Source organism: Centroberyx gerrardi, chromosome 8 (assembly GCF_048128805.1).
Source record: "Centroberyx gerrardi isolate f3 chromosome 8, fCenGer3.hap1.cur.20231027, whole genome shotgun sequence".
Taxonomy (NCBI): Eukaryota; Metazoa; Chordata; class Actinopteri; order Beryciformes; family Berycidae; genus Centroberyx; species Centroberyx gerrardi.
Window position 1 is genome coordinate 21,955,940 of NC_136004.1, and position 17,037 is coordinate 21,972,976.

Sequence of the window (17,037 nt, forward strand, 5' to 3'; positions counted from 1 at the left end):
CACACACACACACACACACACATGGGGTAGAGACATACAGCAGAAGCTAATAATTATAACCATATAACAAGAAAGGCTCCAGATTGGAGGAGTTTTTCTAAATTGTCAATTAAAACTGGCCAAAACTATGTTGGTAGACCAGAGTGTGTGTTTGCTTGTCTGTCTGTCCTCTGCATGTGTTCCCAGCTGCCCCTCTCCTTCCTCTGTGAGTAAAAGGCTGGCCTTTGAACTACTCTGAAAGTGATCCATGCCGTATGGACGGAGCAGATGTGGCCTAACCTGATTTGGTTTCAATACTTCCCCACAGGAAGTTCACAGAGCCAGCAGGTCCTCCTTTGTTATGTTAGTCATGTTTCTCAGAAGACCAGTACAGTTTTTAGCTTTTTTTTAAAGAGTGAAGTTATTGCATTATCCTTCACTTTGTTCTTCCGGCAGAGCAATCCGACACATGATCAGAAGTCTCTGCCTCAGCTAGAAGGTGTCAGCTTTCTCTTTGTCTATTCACAAAGAAGACTAGTAACGCTAATGTTTTAAAAAGAAGGTCCTGCGTTACTCATAAAATATTTATCTTTTAATCATTATCCAATGGTTTATTGAGCATGCACACTTTTTTTCAGCATCACATCATATTCATATATAGTTACATAGTCACTACTGGAAGATGCCCAGTACAGTTACAAGGGTTATGTGCTTGGCCCTATAGGGCATCCTGACGGTAATTGCTGATGGAGAGGAGAGCACTATTCATTCTTCGCCCAGAATTTTCCAGTCCACCTGGTGATCTGAACCAGCAACCTTCTGGTCACTGGCCTGTTTCTCCAACATTTACAGTACTACCTCCCCTCAGAAATTAAGATATATTTACCTTCAAGGACATCAGTTCATGGAAACCTATATCTAATTTAATTTTATTGAAACATAGGTTTTAAATTCTGCATCCAAGCCAGACAAAATTTATCAATCTTATAGGCTTTGATATACAATTTGGAGTAAGGCTCCCCACTTATTATCATTATTATTATTATTATTATTATTATTATTATTGTTAGTAGTAGTAGTAGTAGTAGTAGTAGTAGTAGTATTCAGCATTCATTACACAGCACCTTTGTATTTATTACTGCATTTATTTATTACTGCTGCCCCCCACCTCTTCCCCACATCTATTTATTATGTTGTTGTTTTTTTTACTGCATTTAATTGTATGTTCTTAAGACTGCTATTCCTTTGCACTTAATGTTATTTTATTTCTTTTAACCGAGATGCCAAAGGCAAATTTCCACAAACAATAAACAAAACAATAAAGGCTACACCAATGAATGTAAAAATTACAAATAGGCTACAAGCAAAACACATAAGAATTACTTTATAAATCACATGAAGTCAAACTCTGTATGACCAATGAAAAGCATGCATGAGCTAAACCTAAAAGTATAGGTCAGTCCTTACCGAGACTACCTGAAAACCCTTCACAGTCATTTTAAACTTACCAAGAGAGACCAGCTCTTTCGCTTAAAAATAATTTCCAATGCGTTCGGTGCTACAGAAGCCTAGATTTTTTATTTATAATTCTCAGTCTGGTTTTCCTGGCTAAAGGACTACAATTCCCATCTCTTGAGGCGGACGTCATAACCAATCGCGAGTGAACAGAATGCGACCAGTTCCTGGAACCAGGCAGAGAGGGGAGCTGGGACGCAGCCTTGACATAAACAAAATTGCTCCATTTGGTGAGTATATTTACTATTTAGCGTATTTATACCACCACTAACTAATATCAAAATCTACACCTGTAATTATGTTACGTTTACAGATACTCTCGTTTCGCTGTTTAGACTATAGTGGGTTTACTTCTGAGTTGGGCCGTTGTGGATAGGCGGTTTAGCTAGCAATGCAAATCTTTCATCCTCATCTCAGAATGCAAATCTCATCCTAATGACGGGCAGAGGGGGATGTTAGCTTAGCTTGTTTGCTAGGAAGCTATCGCCAGAGCAGAGGGCGTGTAAATCAGACGGTATTAAGCCACAAGTAAGGTTTCCGTCCCTGAATATAGTTACGTTTCGTGGCTAATGTTACTAGCTAGTTAGCGTTACCAACAGTTTTATGACCGAGTGTTTGGCTGGTTGGAGCGCTTAGTTACGTTAACCTGCTAACGTCAGATGTCACGAAGCCATCTTGATGACTTGATTTGCCGTGGTAGAGATACCAGTGGACACAGATTGTGATAATTGTGATGACATGAAATCCTATTGCAACATGTAGCCTAATGTTAGCTTGATATCTAGAGGTAACGCTAGTACATCTGCCGCTGAACTACTGTAATCCATTTCATGTGTGTGTTTGGCTAATCACCATTCTCTTCCTGGTCGCCCTGCCCAGGTCTGATAGTTGTCGTCATTGGTGACCAGGATGATTGACGTGCGGGCGTGGGCAGAGTATGTGGTGGAGTGGGCTGCCAAAGACCCCTACGGTTTCCTGACGACTGTCATACTGGCTCTCACACCTCTCTTCATTGCCAGCGCGCTGTTGTCGTGGAAACTGGCCAAGATGATTGAGGCGCGTGACCGCGAACAGAAGAAAAAGCAGAAACGTCAGGAAAATATAGCCAAAGCCAAGAGGGCCAAGAGAGACTGAGCCACAGAGGGTGGGATGAAGGGATGAGGGCAAGGAATAGGAGGGACAGCAACCGAGGCTCTCCTCACTCCAAAGGTGCGCCGCCCTCCCTTGTCCGAGTCCTACCATCAGCACAGGCCTGCTATCCCTCTGTCTGGGGGAGGAGGAGGAGGAGGGGGGACACTGGCCCTATAGGCCTAACAGTGCTGAGACGGACAGTACTGCTGGGAGGAGGCTCATCCCAATGGGACTCTTGTCAGCAAGAGCACAGTGGTCATCTGTATAATCTGTTTCTATGCAGAGATCCACCGGTATATTGTTGTGCAGCTGTTGCAACACCTTGCATTCCATTTTTAGCACCCGCTGTTTTGCTGATTTGATAATGTAATGAGTATACTGGAATTTTTCTTCCAAGTCACTAGCAAAATGTCCAAATGATTTACTTTCTAATCAATAAAGGTCTCCATGGTTGATAAGAAAATATAATTGCCTCTTTGTGGATTTAATGTCAGACTGATGAAAAAGCAATCACTACAAGTGCCTTTATTTAATATGAAATAAATCTGAATACCTCCTGAGAAAGAGTAAGCAGATAAAGAAAATGAAAGGATAATTCTAAATATATACAAGTGGTTTCTGCCAACTGCTAATCCATTTCCCTTTTCTTAGAAAACCTGACTTGTTACTGATTTCAGTGTACTGTCATCTCCTGAGTGCATAGCATGGTTGGCGTAGTGAGTTGGGAGGTCGTCTTTCAACCAGAGGATCCAGGCTGGCGAGCGACTGCTCTGCTGAAGTCTCCTTGAACAAGACACTAAATACCTTTCCGCTCCAAGGGTGCTGTGCTGGAGCTAAACCTCCCTGTGGAGGAGGCCAAGCGAAATAGAACTTCCCAATGGGCATCAACACAGTATCGCATTATTCATTATTTGAGATATGATTCACAACCACTGGACACCACCTCCATATGATGAATGGAAACATTATTTACACAGAAAATATTGTAACTACAGCTGCATTGCACCACTTTGCTCCGCCTTGAACCGACCTCAGAGTTTTAATTTGCAGTCCACAAAAAAACTTATATACATATAAACAATTCCCACAGCATTAAATACAAGCTTTGCCACATGATTCCATAACAAGTAATACCTCTCATCTTTACACTGTGAAAAATGATTGTATATTTAATAAAAAGAACTGGACATCTTTTCTTTGGTTGTAGTTTAATACCTCAGTCTGTCCTACTTCAGCTTGAATTTGAAACATATTTTATGTTTAGCTCTGTAAAACAATTAAGTATCTGGTAAAGAGTTAGATTGATTTCAACTAAGGTAATCACAGTTTGGGAAGTGATCTAGTGCAATATCCCTCTCACGCTTGATACAGTACCTTTCTTGGTTTGGTGTACTCAGTCACTATAGAAGGTACACCAATTTCAGCTTTATTAGATCAAACCTTCCCTTACAGCTACCTTTAAATTGTCGCCACTTATGGAGTCTATTCAGCTTCCAGATGACTGATGGAAGTATTATCTTGTATATGTGTGAATATATATATATATAAATATCTCAGTTTATTTCTTGGGGTTGGGCATCCAGGAGCCAGGCTGGAATGTGTTTGCAGTGCTGGTGGGCTCCTCACTGATTTGCTCCTGGCCGAAGCCGGTGGAAGCTGCGTGGCCCTTGGCCACGGTCTGCGAGGGCGCAGCCACTAGACCCTCCTCGTACTCCTTAGCCTGTAGGACCAGATCTCTCTCCTCCACCTCCCTGGCCTTCAGCTTGATCTGCTCCCTGTAGAGCTTGTTCTTCACCAGCTCCTATGTAACATACAGGTGGACATATACACATGCATATTAGACAGTGCAGTCTGTGACACCGTAGTTTATATCATCTGCCAAGGTCTGTGGTGTTGTTGGAAATGTTTAGGTGGTAGATGCCTGTACATTAGAGAAGTTGGTCTGTGATAAAGAACAGACAGAAAAACTGTTTTTCTGTTGATTTCCCTTCCTTAACAACTACCATTGTTTTGTCTTTGAGCAAGGCACATAACCCCAACTGCTCACGAGTCAAAAGCAGAAGACATGCAGTTGCACTGGGCAGCTTCCAGGAACAAATGTGTGTAACTGCTGAGTCTGAAGTAGGGCATTTACTGGAAAAAAGAGTGAGCGTGCTTAGTTAACCTACACTGGTCCAATAAACCCTGGTTAAAATGTAGTACATGGAAAGGATTGGTAAGCTCTGACATGACAGGAGGCATTTGGAGTTTAAACAACCATTCCAACTCATGGAAACAATTACAACCTGAATGCAGTCCACTAGTGGAATAGTTACCCACTGGAGCTGCAGCTAGTGTCCAGTGATGTTAGCCTCTCCCTAGCACAGGGAGCCAAAAAGGAAGGGAGGACTGGGCATAATGCTGTTGTGTGTTGGCAGTACTAAAGGACTGGAAAAGAGAGGGGAGAGCCGTGGCCAAAAAGCCCTGCTTTGGGGATGGAGACAAACATACTGAGCTGCTTTTCCAGCCTGTTAATGACAGGATTTAATCCAATCAATTTATGTCGGCTTGGACCAGGAAGAGAGGGAGCGTGACAAGGGGTAGGGTAATGTGCTGGGAGTGAAGTCTTGGCCACATCAACACTGTCCAGCTGTCGATGGCTGCTATTGGGCAGACACAAGGCAGAAAATTGGAATAGAATGTTCTGGCAATAGAAAGAGGGGATGGCATTGGCCACTGGCAGAGAGAGAGGACAGAGAGATAGAGAGAGTGAGTGAGAGAGAGCTGCCTGGGTATTGGCCTTCCAAGGGATTTCCTATAGACCCACATTTCACTGGCCAAATAATCTGTAGCATTCTCACATTTAAAAGAGCAATAAACCCAGTGAGAGGTACATGAGGGGGAAAACTGCACTCCTTCGCCATTCCCATCTTAGAGACTGCCAGAAATAAAACATAAATACAGAGATGCAGGCTTCTGCTGGCAAAAAGAAAGTAAACTAGGACATGGTGTCAGTGAGCCCCTTGTTCAGAGGCTGTCTTTGCTCTCAGTCTCGCCATCAATGCACTTCAGCAGCAGTTTATTTTAACACCTGTCCCCCAAAGTTCCTGGATTCTGTTGGAAACTGTGAGAGAAATCAAATCAAAGCCTTTCGTTCCATCTTTGCTTCTTCCCTCCCTTGTAACCAGTCCCCCAGAGTCCAACCATCACCGCAGCAGGGAGGCTGGGGGAGACGTACCTCGATGGAGGGGGGCTCCTTCCGTCTGCCTCGGATCCAAGCTGGAGGAGGAGAGAGAGAAAAAAAAAAAAAAGAGTGAGAACACCCACACAAACATACGCTGCACAAACAAAACCTGCAGTCATATTTAAAGGTTGTAGTGATAGCATCATTCAGTTTCAGGGAACTACAGTCAGTCGCTTGGTGTTAACTACAGAGTAACCAAGCTACAGTAGATGGGGGACTGTATACAGGATTTTCAGTTTGTTTTGTTTCATTACACTTCATGAACTATGGGGAAAAGACACACAATGGTAAAGCATGCAAGCTGTACACATGATAAACTAAAAACTATAATCCTGCTTTAGTCTAGGCTGTGCAGGGCCACTGAGAACCGTGTCTCAGACGAGAAAGTGCACATCTCTTCTCCTCAGATCTTTGAATTTAAAAAGTACACACTCTGTCATTCTCTATCAATACCTCTGTCCTTCTTCCTTCTCCTCATAACTGTTTTCCCTGAGCAGAACTCTCTCTCTGTCATCCTCTTTTTCTTTTTAAGAAGCTCTATTTTGGCTGAGCTAGCTGCACAGCAGGGCAGGTTAAAGGGAGCCAGAAAGAGAGAGATTTTCTAACTCTTCCTCCAGCTAGCGCAGGGATTCTGGGCCTCTTTTATCCCTTTCTTATTTGCATCCTGATGAAAATGCATGAGGGATGGGGCGAAGCAGGATGAGGGGTTTAAGGTGGATAAAGCCAGTCGGAGACAGAGGGAACAGTTTGTATCCAGTTGTAAGAAATTTGAAACACTATTTTATGTTACGGTTGTATAACACCAGCAGAAGGCGTCTTTGATAAACTCATGAATATGCTTTCCCAACCCCCATCTCGCAGTATGAAAAACAAAATCAATGGATTAGCCTAGGCCCCAATAGATGCAGCAACAAATTTGTTATTCTATTTTATATGTGCAGCACTTTGTGTACTCTACTCGGTAGCTCTTTTGTTAACATGTCATTTATCCATGTTAGTGATAGTCAAAGTATGTAACAACAGTCCAGACTTACCATCCCACTCCAGTGGAATGCTGCCTTCCATATATTCATATTCTGTAGGATTGGCTGCCACTACCAGCCGCTTGGCACGGACCATCCTTCCTGGGAAACAAAACAAACGAGAGAGAAAAACAGTGAGAGAGAGCGCAAGAGTGAGGGAGAAACAGAGATGCTCAACAATGATGCATACAAAACACAAAGGAATACAAACATACACAAAGACACACACACACACACACACACACAGTACTCTCGCTCTGTCTCTCTGTCTGTCTGTCTGTCTGTCTGTCTGTCTCTCTCTCTCTCACACACACACACACACAGACACACACACACACACACAGTTACAGACAGACACACAGACACACAAATACACAGAGGGATGACAGCGCTGTGACAGGCCATGGATGATTACCTCGTGGCCCTCGGGCCCTTCTCCTCAGATCTCTCTGAGTGGCTCCAAATCTGGGCTAAGCCTTTATGCAAATCAGCCCCCCTTTAACCCACCAACCACAGCCCCCCTCACTGACAACCTCTTCCAATCACAGCGCTCGGGCTAACAATGCCCTCCAAAATCAACATCAAGCCAAGCAGGAGACAAAAGAGGTCAGATATCACAGGGAACAGGAGAGGCATGAGCTGCGTGGAATATTAAGTGCTCCCTCCCCTATCTGTATACAGCACGACGCTCGCTAGCAGCAAGGCCACCGCCAATTATTTTGGTCGAATCTGCTGATTAGACAAGTTTGGCTGGCACACAATGACATGGAGACGGAGGTAGAGGGGGAACCCACAGAGAGAGAGTGAGAAACAGAGACAGAGAGACAGAGACAGAGAAAGAGAGAGATAGAATTATGTCTTTGTGTGGTGCTACAGAGCCTCATACAGCGTTCACTAATAACAAGTGCTCTGTTTCCATAGTTTCTCCTTGCAGGTAGCCGGACGTCCATCCATCGCTCCCATCCCTCTGAGAAATGATGAGGCAGGAAGGAGGAGGGAGAAGGAGGGAGAGAGAGTGATGATGCATGGCGAACGGAGGAGAGAAATGGATGGGCAAGGAAAACAACACGCTCCAAAACACAGACAATCTGTCAGGATTCCATCACCATCTCTCCGCAGCTGACTGGACATGGACAAATGGAGCCAACCACCTCCACGCACACCGCAGACTGATGGCCTTAATGTTTACTTCAGCCATAACAGATAGCTATGGCACACGGATGGATGAATGATGGTAGTCTGAGAAACTGCCAACGTGTGTGTACCGGAGGCTGTGTTGTGCTTCTCTTGTGTCTTCTTGTATTTCCTAAACGCGTGTTCATTTTTAGTTTTAACTTAAAAAACAAATTTCTACATGCATGGACGATCATTTTTTCCCTGTTCTGTTCTGTAATTATGCCTTATCAGGACGTTGTTCCATTCCATACTTTATCCAGCCTATATAGTAATCAGGTCAGCTAATTAGGCTAGTATACCTCTGCTTGGGTTCCCACTAGATTGTCACTATAGGGCCTCATAGGCTCTAGCTCTGTAGCCTTAGTTTTATGATATCCAGGGCTGACAAAACACTGCATTTTCTAACCCAACTTTACCAGCAAGGCTGGCCCAGCAGTGTGTAGAATGCATTCTATGATCATTCTATTTGTTTACATGTATGCCTTAAAAAGTCATCAGAGAATGTTTTTCCTAGAAACCCCCAGGATAGTAGAACAAAAACAACTGCCAACAAACAAAAGGCTGTGTTCTCTAGGCGATACCAACAAATACATTTAACAGGTATGCTAATTATAAACAGATCGTATCCATATTTGCATTGGGTGTGGGTGGCAGCAGACAGAAATGGTACAATTATGATACAGTCCCCACAAGCAATGTACTTAGCTACAGCTAATGCCTAACTAATAAGCATAAAGAGAGGCGCCCACTTTTTCTCTCTCCCCCTCTCCTCTCTCTTTCTCTCTCTCTGCTAGGTTGCATCCCCCCTCTCCTCTCTGTCTCTTTCTAACATGGCTCTCCTCTTGTCTCGTTGCTTTTGCAGCATGACTAAACCCCTTCCACCATGGCTTTTATCCTTGGATTTGAATAACAAATATGTACATATATTTATGAAACAAGCCTGATCCTCCCACCACATACACATTGGGAGGAGGCTTGTCAGTCTGATTGGGGTGAATCTTGCTCTCTTGGTAATCTCTGATCTGGGACAACTGCAGGAAAACACATAGGGCAAGGCTATACCATTTTCACTACACAACTTCAAAAGAAAGACAGCACCTTAGAGAAAAAAAGAACAACAAATTAGCTCACAGGAGCCGATATAGGAATCAGTCAAAAAGGTATGCAAGATTAAAAATACTATTGCAACAACCTTACTTGTGGACATTAGCGTTATTAAAGAATGCAATTACTGCATGTAGGCCTAGTCTTAGCCTAATGCAGCATACAGAATTAACAGGCACATTGTTTACCTATTGATTTCTCAGCTCAAATTGGCAACATAGCCTTAACAGTGCCTACAAACCACTCTTATTCTAGGATCTTTGACACAGCCAGATTGGGTGTAGCCTATCTTTCTACTTCACAGTTCAGAGCTGAGTGCTCTCACCTTTACTAGCCCTCGCTCTCCCCCACCTTCTGTTACCTCTGTGTCTTAGAGAGAGAGAGGCAGAGACAGAGAGAGAGACAGACAGAGAGAGAGAGGTGTGGAGGGTGTTAGGAGCTCTCTATCTCAGCGGGCCCCCTTGTGACAGGTCTGCCTTCCCATCACTCACTAGGGGGGAACCTAGTTACCAGTCAAAAACACACACACACACACACACAGACACGCACACACAAACACACACAACTGGCTAGAGAACAGGCAGATTAACCTGAGGGACAGGAGCGAGGACGCTGCCTCTTACCGTGAAGGACAAACGCAGCGCAGCGTTGGAGAGGGGGAGGGGCCAGCGGCAGGAGGAATGAAATCCCACCTCATAAATATTCATGAGCCATCTCACCTGTCTGAGCGCGACTCATCTGTGAGCCTAGCGATGGAACTGGGGGGAGGGGAGGAAAGGAGGAAGGGAGGAAAAGGGGAGGCAGGACGGATGAGGGGTTGCCGTGGCAGCGAGATCGGGAGCCAATCAAACAGCGGGGATGCCTATCCCTCTCGTTCGTTAGAATGAGACGTGATGCGCTCCGAGGGCTGCTCTTTGAACCCTGAGCACACCCTGTTAAACTCCATCACCTGCTTCAACACACACACACACACACTTGCACATATTTACCCCCCCTCCTCCCCACACACATATACATGCTCATTTGCACACACACACACACACACACACACACACGCGCACACACACAAAAACCCTAACTTCACACATCAGGTCCCTGGTGAGTAGTGCTGGGAGCGACCTGAGAGGTTTTTCACCTCCACAATGTCATTCAGGGCCTCTTGCGCTGTCTCTCTTCCTGTGTGCCTTTCTCCTGCACACTGCCTTTGATTATGGAGGCAGGCGTCAGGGGAACACACCTCTACTGGCATCATCCAGGAAGAGAGAGCCAGAAAAACTCAGATAAGACAAAACAGAGTCGGCCTCCTCCACCGAGATCTGACTTAAACCTGTGGACCAACGTCTCACCATCAACACCGATGTGCATACAGAGAAACACCACTTTCACTAGTCTCAGAACAGATTGCAGTGCACACAAAAGCTCCCACGTGCCACAACACTACATTCAATTCCAGCATTCTCTCAAAAGACAGTAGAAAGAACAGCTTTCTCAGTCTTCCCGAGTGTATGAGAAAAAGCGTAAAGCTTCAGGCTTGGCACTGTACTGGAACAAAAAGCCAACAGCAGTGGCTACATAGGAGCTGGCTGGAGCAGCTAGCCCATCGGCCTATGGACTCACTGGATTGGGGCTCGTCTTTCTCTTTCCAGCTGAGCTGTGTGCTGGAGAGGGTAGGGGACCGGTGTGTGCATGGTAATGGACAGCTTTATGAAGATGGAGTGATCCGATAAGCATCAGTGATACAGGGGCACCAGGTACCAATACTGACACCCTCTCCCTCTCTCTCCCTCCAATCTCCTTCCCTGGAAAAAAAAAAATGGGGGGATGTGTGGGGCCCGTAACCATGGTTACCAGTTAGCCCTGAGCCTAGTGACGCGGGATGAGGTTTAGAGGGAAAAGGCCAGCCGTTGTTTTGCATCCGTTCTGGTGAGAGGAGGAGCTTAAGCATAAACTAGGCCTGCTGGTGTTCGTTTTTATTCAGCCCTCATTCTGTTTGTCCCTGTTGCTGTCGATCCCACTGAGGCATGAGCGACTCAGAGCAGAACAGAGGAGAATAATTCATATTGAAGTAATACCATGCCGAAAAGAATAACCCTGATTTCCCTGGTGTGTTACTTTTAACAAAACTCAGGATTCCTTGAGGGTGGAAGGGATACTTTAGCCCAGACTCAGACCACCTCGTTAAATCTCCTCCCTGTCCAACGGACTATAGAAAAGGACCATGGCGAGCCAGGAAGTCAGCGTTCTTTGTGAGGCCGTGGAGCAGTGTGGAACCCCTCCTCCTCTGAGGCCCATGTGTGTGATGTCCATACACCGAGCTGTCCACCCCTTTCTATTCACCTCTATCACTCTCATCCAACCCCCTTCCTTTCCCTCCATTCCACCTTCAGTCCCCCTCTCTCTCCATTAACCTACCTCCACCTTCTCTTTCTCCCTCTCTCTGTCTGCCTGTTCCACCCACTCATTTCACCCTCTTTCTGTCAGAAACCCTCCTTTCACTTTCACTCTCTTCATTCTTCCCCCACTCTATCATTTCACCCCATATGTCAGCATCCCCCTTGTTCTTTGTCACTCTCTCTCCCCCGCCTTTTTTTCCACCCTCTATAAGTCTCTCTCAGTCTTATCTTACCCTTCCTTACTTCTAGCCTTATTCCTCTCTGCCTGTCTGCTTTATTAAAATATTCTGAATTGAATAAGCAGCGGCAGGCTTCGGGAGATGTCTGCTTGTCTGTCCGTCTGTCCGTCAGTCTTCCCGGCTGAGTTTCTGACAGACAGGGAGCCCCGAGGTGTCAAAACATCCAGCTGGCCATCTGACCAGAGAGAGAGACGAGTGCATTGGACAGTGAATCACATCTAGGCCAAACGGAAAAAAATGTCTATTAATTTGTTGTCTTCCGTCTGCTGGCATGACCAGCTGTCCGTCATTGCTCTCCAAACAGAATCATTTTGAGGGAGGTGGAAAGAATCACATTCATTTAAAAGGTGTCAGTCCTGAAGTGGGTGGAGTCAGGAGTGTATTTGGGAATACGTATCAGCAGTGTTTAATAGACCTGTTAAATGGCTAGGCCACTGATACTGCAGCTAGGCCCATTTCTAATGTTCCTCCATAAGAAATAAATGTGCCTATACCCCACTCGCATATTCCGGGTCTATCATTTTAAATGCCTTTTTAATGAAGTAGTTAAGCCACTCCATGATGTTTCACCACATACACATCCATACACTTGGCAACCGGCATACAGAAAGATGAGCTAAACACACTTGGTGTTCCTATAATGATTAAACAACCTTCATTTAAACCCCATGCATGGCAAAGCTGCTGATCAATTAACATGATTTACTGTAGCAGCTCTGGACATAGTGCTTCCATGGCAAACACTGACTTGGTGTCCCACTGTAGGGTAGACCTTCCTTCATTGCACCCTGGGGATGACTTGTGGCAGAATAAACAGCCATTTGGACCCTCGTCTCTCTCCGCTGTGACTCTTTCCATGGAAATATGCGGCTTGAATCAATGCTCTGATGACACACAGCCATCTGTTGTTGTGTTAAGTGTGTTAGGGCATGAAGTGGAGAGAAAACACAGAATCTCAGGTTTTTAAAAAAAAAATACAGAGCAGATACAAATGCACACACACAGAGTGCGCAGTTGTTATCATGCCACACAAGCATGCACGCACGTACGCACACTCACAGATGCACACACAAACACATGCATGTGCACACACACACACTCACACACTCCCTCTGGTCCCTGGAGTCGCCCATCCTGAAAAGGCAGAACTGAGGCCTTTTCAGTTTTTCACTTCATAGAACAGAGCTGGGGAATCAAATAAATAATAGACAAAGAGAGAGGGATAGTGATAGGACGACAAGTCAATGCCTCCTTTCTCTGCAACAGCGTGGCGCACCTCTGAAGAACCTCTGAATCCCTTCCATTCTCCACACAGCGGAGAGGACCAATAGATTAAAACTGCATGGCATACAGTGCTTAAATGAATAGCGCTAAAAATACATCCTTTTCACTGCAACATGAAAGGAAACTGCCTTTCCCCTGTCCAGTATTGAGCAGCCATTGATTCCAAGACAAAGGCTACACCTCCTCAAAGAGGTAAGAAAAATAGCAATCATACAGGCAATTATTTTCAAATGCGCCTGCAGCGGCCGATAATGTCAGCGTGCCTCTCTTCCTAAATAAAAGGAGGGAAGGCAGGCGTCAAAGCTGCAGGCCCACTGCCGAAGACGAATGAGCCCATCCGCAGAATGCTTTGCTTTCATCTGGGCAGCATGACATGGCGCCCCATGCAGTGTGAGGCAGAGCTGGGCCTGGGGGACAGACACACAGAAACAGAGAAGAATATAGATTCTCTATTCAGCTCTATGGACCCAACACCAAGGCAAAAGGCTTCTAAAGACCAGTGGCCAGATTGCCAGTGGCTTTCTCTTGTATCCTGGCCATAGACAACAATCACTGGGGCTCTGTAGCCTATAGCATATTTCTCTCTATGGGGCAGCAGCACACAGCGGGCCTCTAAAGCTGGACCATTTCTAAAGGCAGAGACAGAGATTCTCCCTCACTAGACTTGTGCTTCAGACCCAAGCCTATTCATTTTGATGTGCAGACACAAGAGCATCAGCATCTAAGGGGAGGGGGAGAGAAAGCTCGCTGCTGGGTCTAGCCCTCCACACTGCTGAACTACTCTGATGTTCTGAATAGAAATCTTCACTGGACTGGCTTCAAAGGGGGAAGATCGAGAGGCAGCAATGAAGGGGTGGGGCGAGGGAAGGAAGGACTTACTGGAGCGAAAGGCAAATAAAGAGGTCAACCTAGGGCGAGGCCTGGGCAGTTACAGACCACTAAGTCAGAATGTTGAAATCAGATAGGACAGAACCAAGTAAAACAGGGAGTTGTTTCCCTTTTTGCTTTTGTCTTAACAACTATTTCCATCCTCAACAACCCAGCCCACTACACACAGAATTACTTACGCCCCAGTTTTCTAAAGTTAACAGATTGAGAGAGGTAGAAAATGGGAGCAGCAAGGCATAGAAAAAGGTAGAGAGAGATGGACCGAGCACTAGGGATGGACAAATGAATAGGAGAAGTAGGTAGAGAGGAGAGAGAGAGAGAGTCCCCTCTCTTCTTTCATCCACCACTCATGTGCTGCAGTGGAAAGCCCTGCGGTCCATGCCTTAGGCCCTGAGCCCACGCTTGGCCTATCAGTTTAAGATCAAAAAGAGCTCGCTTTAGCAAGACATATGGACTGAATAATGCATCCACTTTATTTCCACAAGGTTGGACGGACGGAGTGGCAGAAAAAAGAGGTGAATGTGTGAGTGTATAAGTGTCATATGCTTGTTTATCACGCATGTGTATATGTGTGTGTGTGTGTGTGTGTTTGTGTGTGCCTGTCTGTGTGCCTGTCTGTGTGGCATATGTGACTGTGTTTGTTCTAAACCAATATTTCCATAGGCCGACTAGCCTCTCCATAGTGTCATTCATTGTGACTGGACAGTGGGTACGATTGCCTGTAGCGTGCTAGAAATGGGCTTCTGTGATGTCTCATTTGAATAGTCTGACAGCCAGGGGCTGAGGAGCAGCCTTGAAATGAATTATGAATACGAGGTGGGCGCAAGTCTCCCTGCAAACTGCTGAGAAAAGGTGAAGCACAAAGTCAAGTTCAGTCAGAAACAAACCAGTCTTATATCTCGCCAGAGGTCAGTCACACTCCAGCAAAACAACAGTTTGGTTATATCCTGAAAGAAGAGAACTACCACTTAGTGTATGTACTGCATGTTATCTATTTAGCCTATGCTAGGTTTTGTCTAGCCTGTATAAAGTGGCACCAAGAGAGGGAGACAAAATCAAGTGTTGTGTCGGATAGGCTAATTCCCAGATTAATGCTGTGTGTAGCTTCCAGATTAGACAAATACCTGGAATAACACAGAGCTCTGGTCAAGCATTTTGACTCAGGTAAATATCATGAAGCACTGCCCCCCTGTTACAATGAGCTATCCATAAGTCTATGGCAGGTTAACTAGCAGTATCATGTCTGGGGCAGGCAAAGGCCCTGCCCTTTGGCCTGTGACCCCTGACCTATGGCCTATAGTCTGGGTAAGGCCCCTGCCAATAATGATTTAAGGAGGAAAAGGGACTCCTAGCAGAAGAAGAGAAAGTGGAATCATGACATTACGGTGTGTCATTTAGCAGATGCTTTTGTCCAAAGCGACTTCAAATAAGTGCATTTTGTCAACAGTAGTCAAACCAACTGTATATCACAGTCTTCATCAGCTAAGCCTTTAGTAGGAATAAGTAGCATTGCTAGAATCAGATTTTTTTTTTATTATGAAGAGTAGAAGGGGGAAAAATATTGTTACATTATAGGCTAATTCATGATAGATTAATTGAATCAATTCAGGTTAACTCGAGTGGGCCTGATTAGCCTGGCTTCCACTACAGAGCTTGCTCATACGTACTTTATCACTAGATTTCCCCCAAAACAAGTTCAGGTAGGGGTATGACACATCATCACTGAAAATGTCTACAATTGTTCATGGTCAGGGTGTTTTTGTTGTCAATTGGTAAAAAAACAAAAACAAAAAAAAACAGTGCAAATAGTCATCACATCCCCAATGTCAGTTATGTCAATGTCCCCTCTTGCCTCCTAGCAAAACAATGAGTGTGATGCATTCCTCTAATTCAGCATAGCCTCTGTGCCTGGATACCGAAGACCACCTGCAGATCATCCATCTCTCTCACTCAGCTGGATCCTTATTAAGGCCTACACCTCAACATATTCATTTCCTAGACATCCTCCTTTAAAAATATCTATGCAAATGACAGTGCAGTTAGGCATCTGGAAAAGGACTCACAGTAAGACAGGCATTCATATTCAGTGTGCAAGGCCAGCGAGCGTGTCCTTGGCCTTATAACAGTCGGAGGCGGCGTGAAGGACACCATTGGCATCCCACCATGGATTAGCCTGATGACACAGTTCTGCTACTTGGCTTATGCATTACATACTGTACCACTGCCATGTCTCAGTAGGGAGATATGACCTCCTTCTAAATCCTCATCATGAAGTAGTAATCATTTCATCTGCAACAGTGGGGGAGTCTCTTCTCTTTGCAAGTCAGTGACAGTGGAACTGGTACAACTGTGTGACCGAAGTCTGCTTCCTTAATTAGTAAAATCACTGCAGTGAATTGCATTTAAATACAGACTGAGAAATCCTAACAATAACCTCTGAAATGGCAATTCTCAATTGTTATTGAGCCGCGCGCTCCATCTAGTGGCAGCCTCATACTACAAGGGTAAAAGGGTAAAAGGCTCAATTAAATCGTATCCACAGTGACAGCAACATATTTTAGTAGGAAAGCAGTGGCTCATTCATGCGGCTATATAGTATAGGCCTACATATCTAGTCGAGGTGATACTTTTGAGCTAGACTTAAGCTAGGCTATATAACAGTACAGGGAGCAATGACAACAAAGTTTGTTACGGTGACTACAGTGAGTGCGTCTCTGGATAGATGAAGTCATGGACAGAAGAATGCATACATAAGTAACGTTATAGTATTTATTTAACGTATCGTCACTGCTGGTACGTAGGACTTGGCTAACAGTGAGTGTCTAGAGGTCAGAGTAGTTTCTAAGAGATCACGACTGGCTAATATTAGTACAAGACTTACCTGTCCAAGTCTTCTGTTCAGGGATTACGTAATATTTATTTCCTAAATGATCCGTGCCAACGTGCTCACGTAAAATTCCAAACGTCCGTCGTAAAACGCCAGTGAACCTGCTCATTTTTACAGGATAACTAGTGATATATCGCTTTGTATTTTGTCTGCGTTGCCAGCTGAGTGAACTGACTCGCAGGGTTGTTTATGCAAT

The 17,037-nt window shown here is 44.9% G+C and overlaps 2 protein-coding genes across 2 annotated transcripts; one reads left to right on the forward strand and one right to left on the reverse strand.

The window, feature by feature from the left end:
* Positions 1-1,589: 1,589 nt before the first annotated feature.
* smim15 (small integral membrane protein 15) lies at positions 1,590-3,093 on the forward strand. The gene is made up of 2 exons (XM_071894818.2): positions 1,590-1,724; positions 2,374-3,093. Exon 2 carries the CDS (start codon positions 2,404-2,406, stop codon positions 2,626-2,628), a length of 225 nt encoding a protein of 74 aa, XP_071750919.1. The 5' UTR covers positions 1,590-1,724; positions 2,374-2,403; the 3' UTR covers positions 2,629-3,093.
* A 958-nt stretch (positions 3,094-4,051) lies between these two features.
* On the reverse strand, positions 4,052-17,024 carry ndufaf2 (NADH:ubiquinone oxidoreductase complex assembly factor 2). Its single transcript, XM_071894827.2, has 4 exons — positions 16,836-17,024; positions 6,883-6,972; positions 5,843-5,883; positions 4,052-4,426 (listed from the first exon to the last, which is right to left on the reverse strand). The coding sequence occupies exons 1-4, from the start codon at positions 16,948-16,950 to the stop codon at positions 4,184-4,186; spliced, it is 489 nt and encodes a 162-aa protein (XP_071750928.1). The 5' UTR covers positions 16,951-17,024; the 3' UTR covers positions 4,052-4,183.
* Positions 17,025-17,037: the final 13 nt, after the last annotated feature.

Excerpts from the sequence above, each read along its gene's own strand:
- ndufaf2 (XM_071894827.2), bottom strand. The coding sequence starts at position 16,950 with ATGAGCAGGTTCACTGGCGTTTTACGACGGACGTTTGGAATTTTACGT. Across the intron at positions 6,973-16,835 it reads TGAACAGAAGACTTGGACAG|GAAGGATGGTCCGTGCCAAG; the intron begins GTAAGTCTTGTA and ends TTTGTTTCCCAG. Across the intron at positions 4,427-5,842 it reads AGGAGCCCCCCTCCATCGAG|GAGCTGGTGAAGAACAAGCT; the intron begins GTACGTCTCCCC and ends TATGTTACATAG.
- smim15 (XM_071894818.2), top strand. The coding sequence starts at position 2,404 with ATGATTGACGTGCGGGCGTGGGCAGAGTATGTGGTGGAGTGGGCTGCC.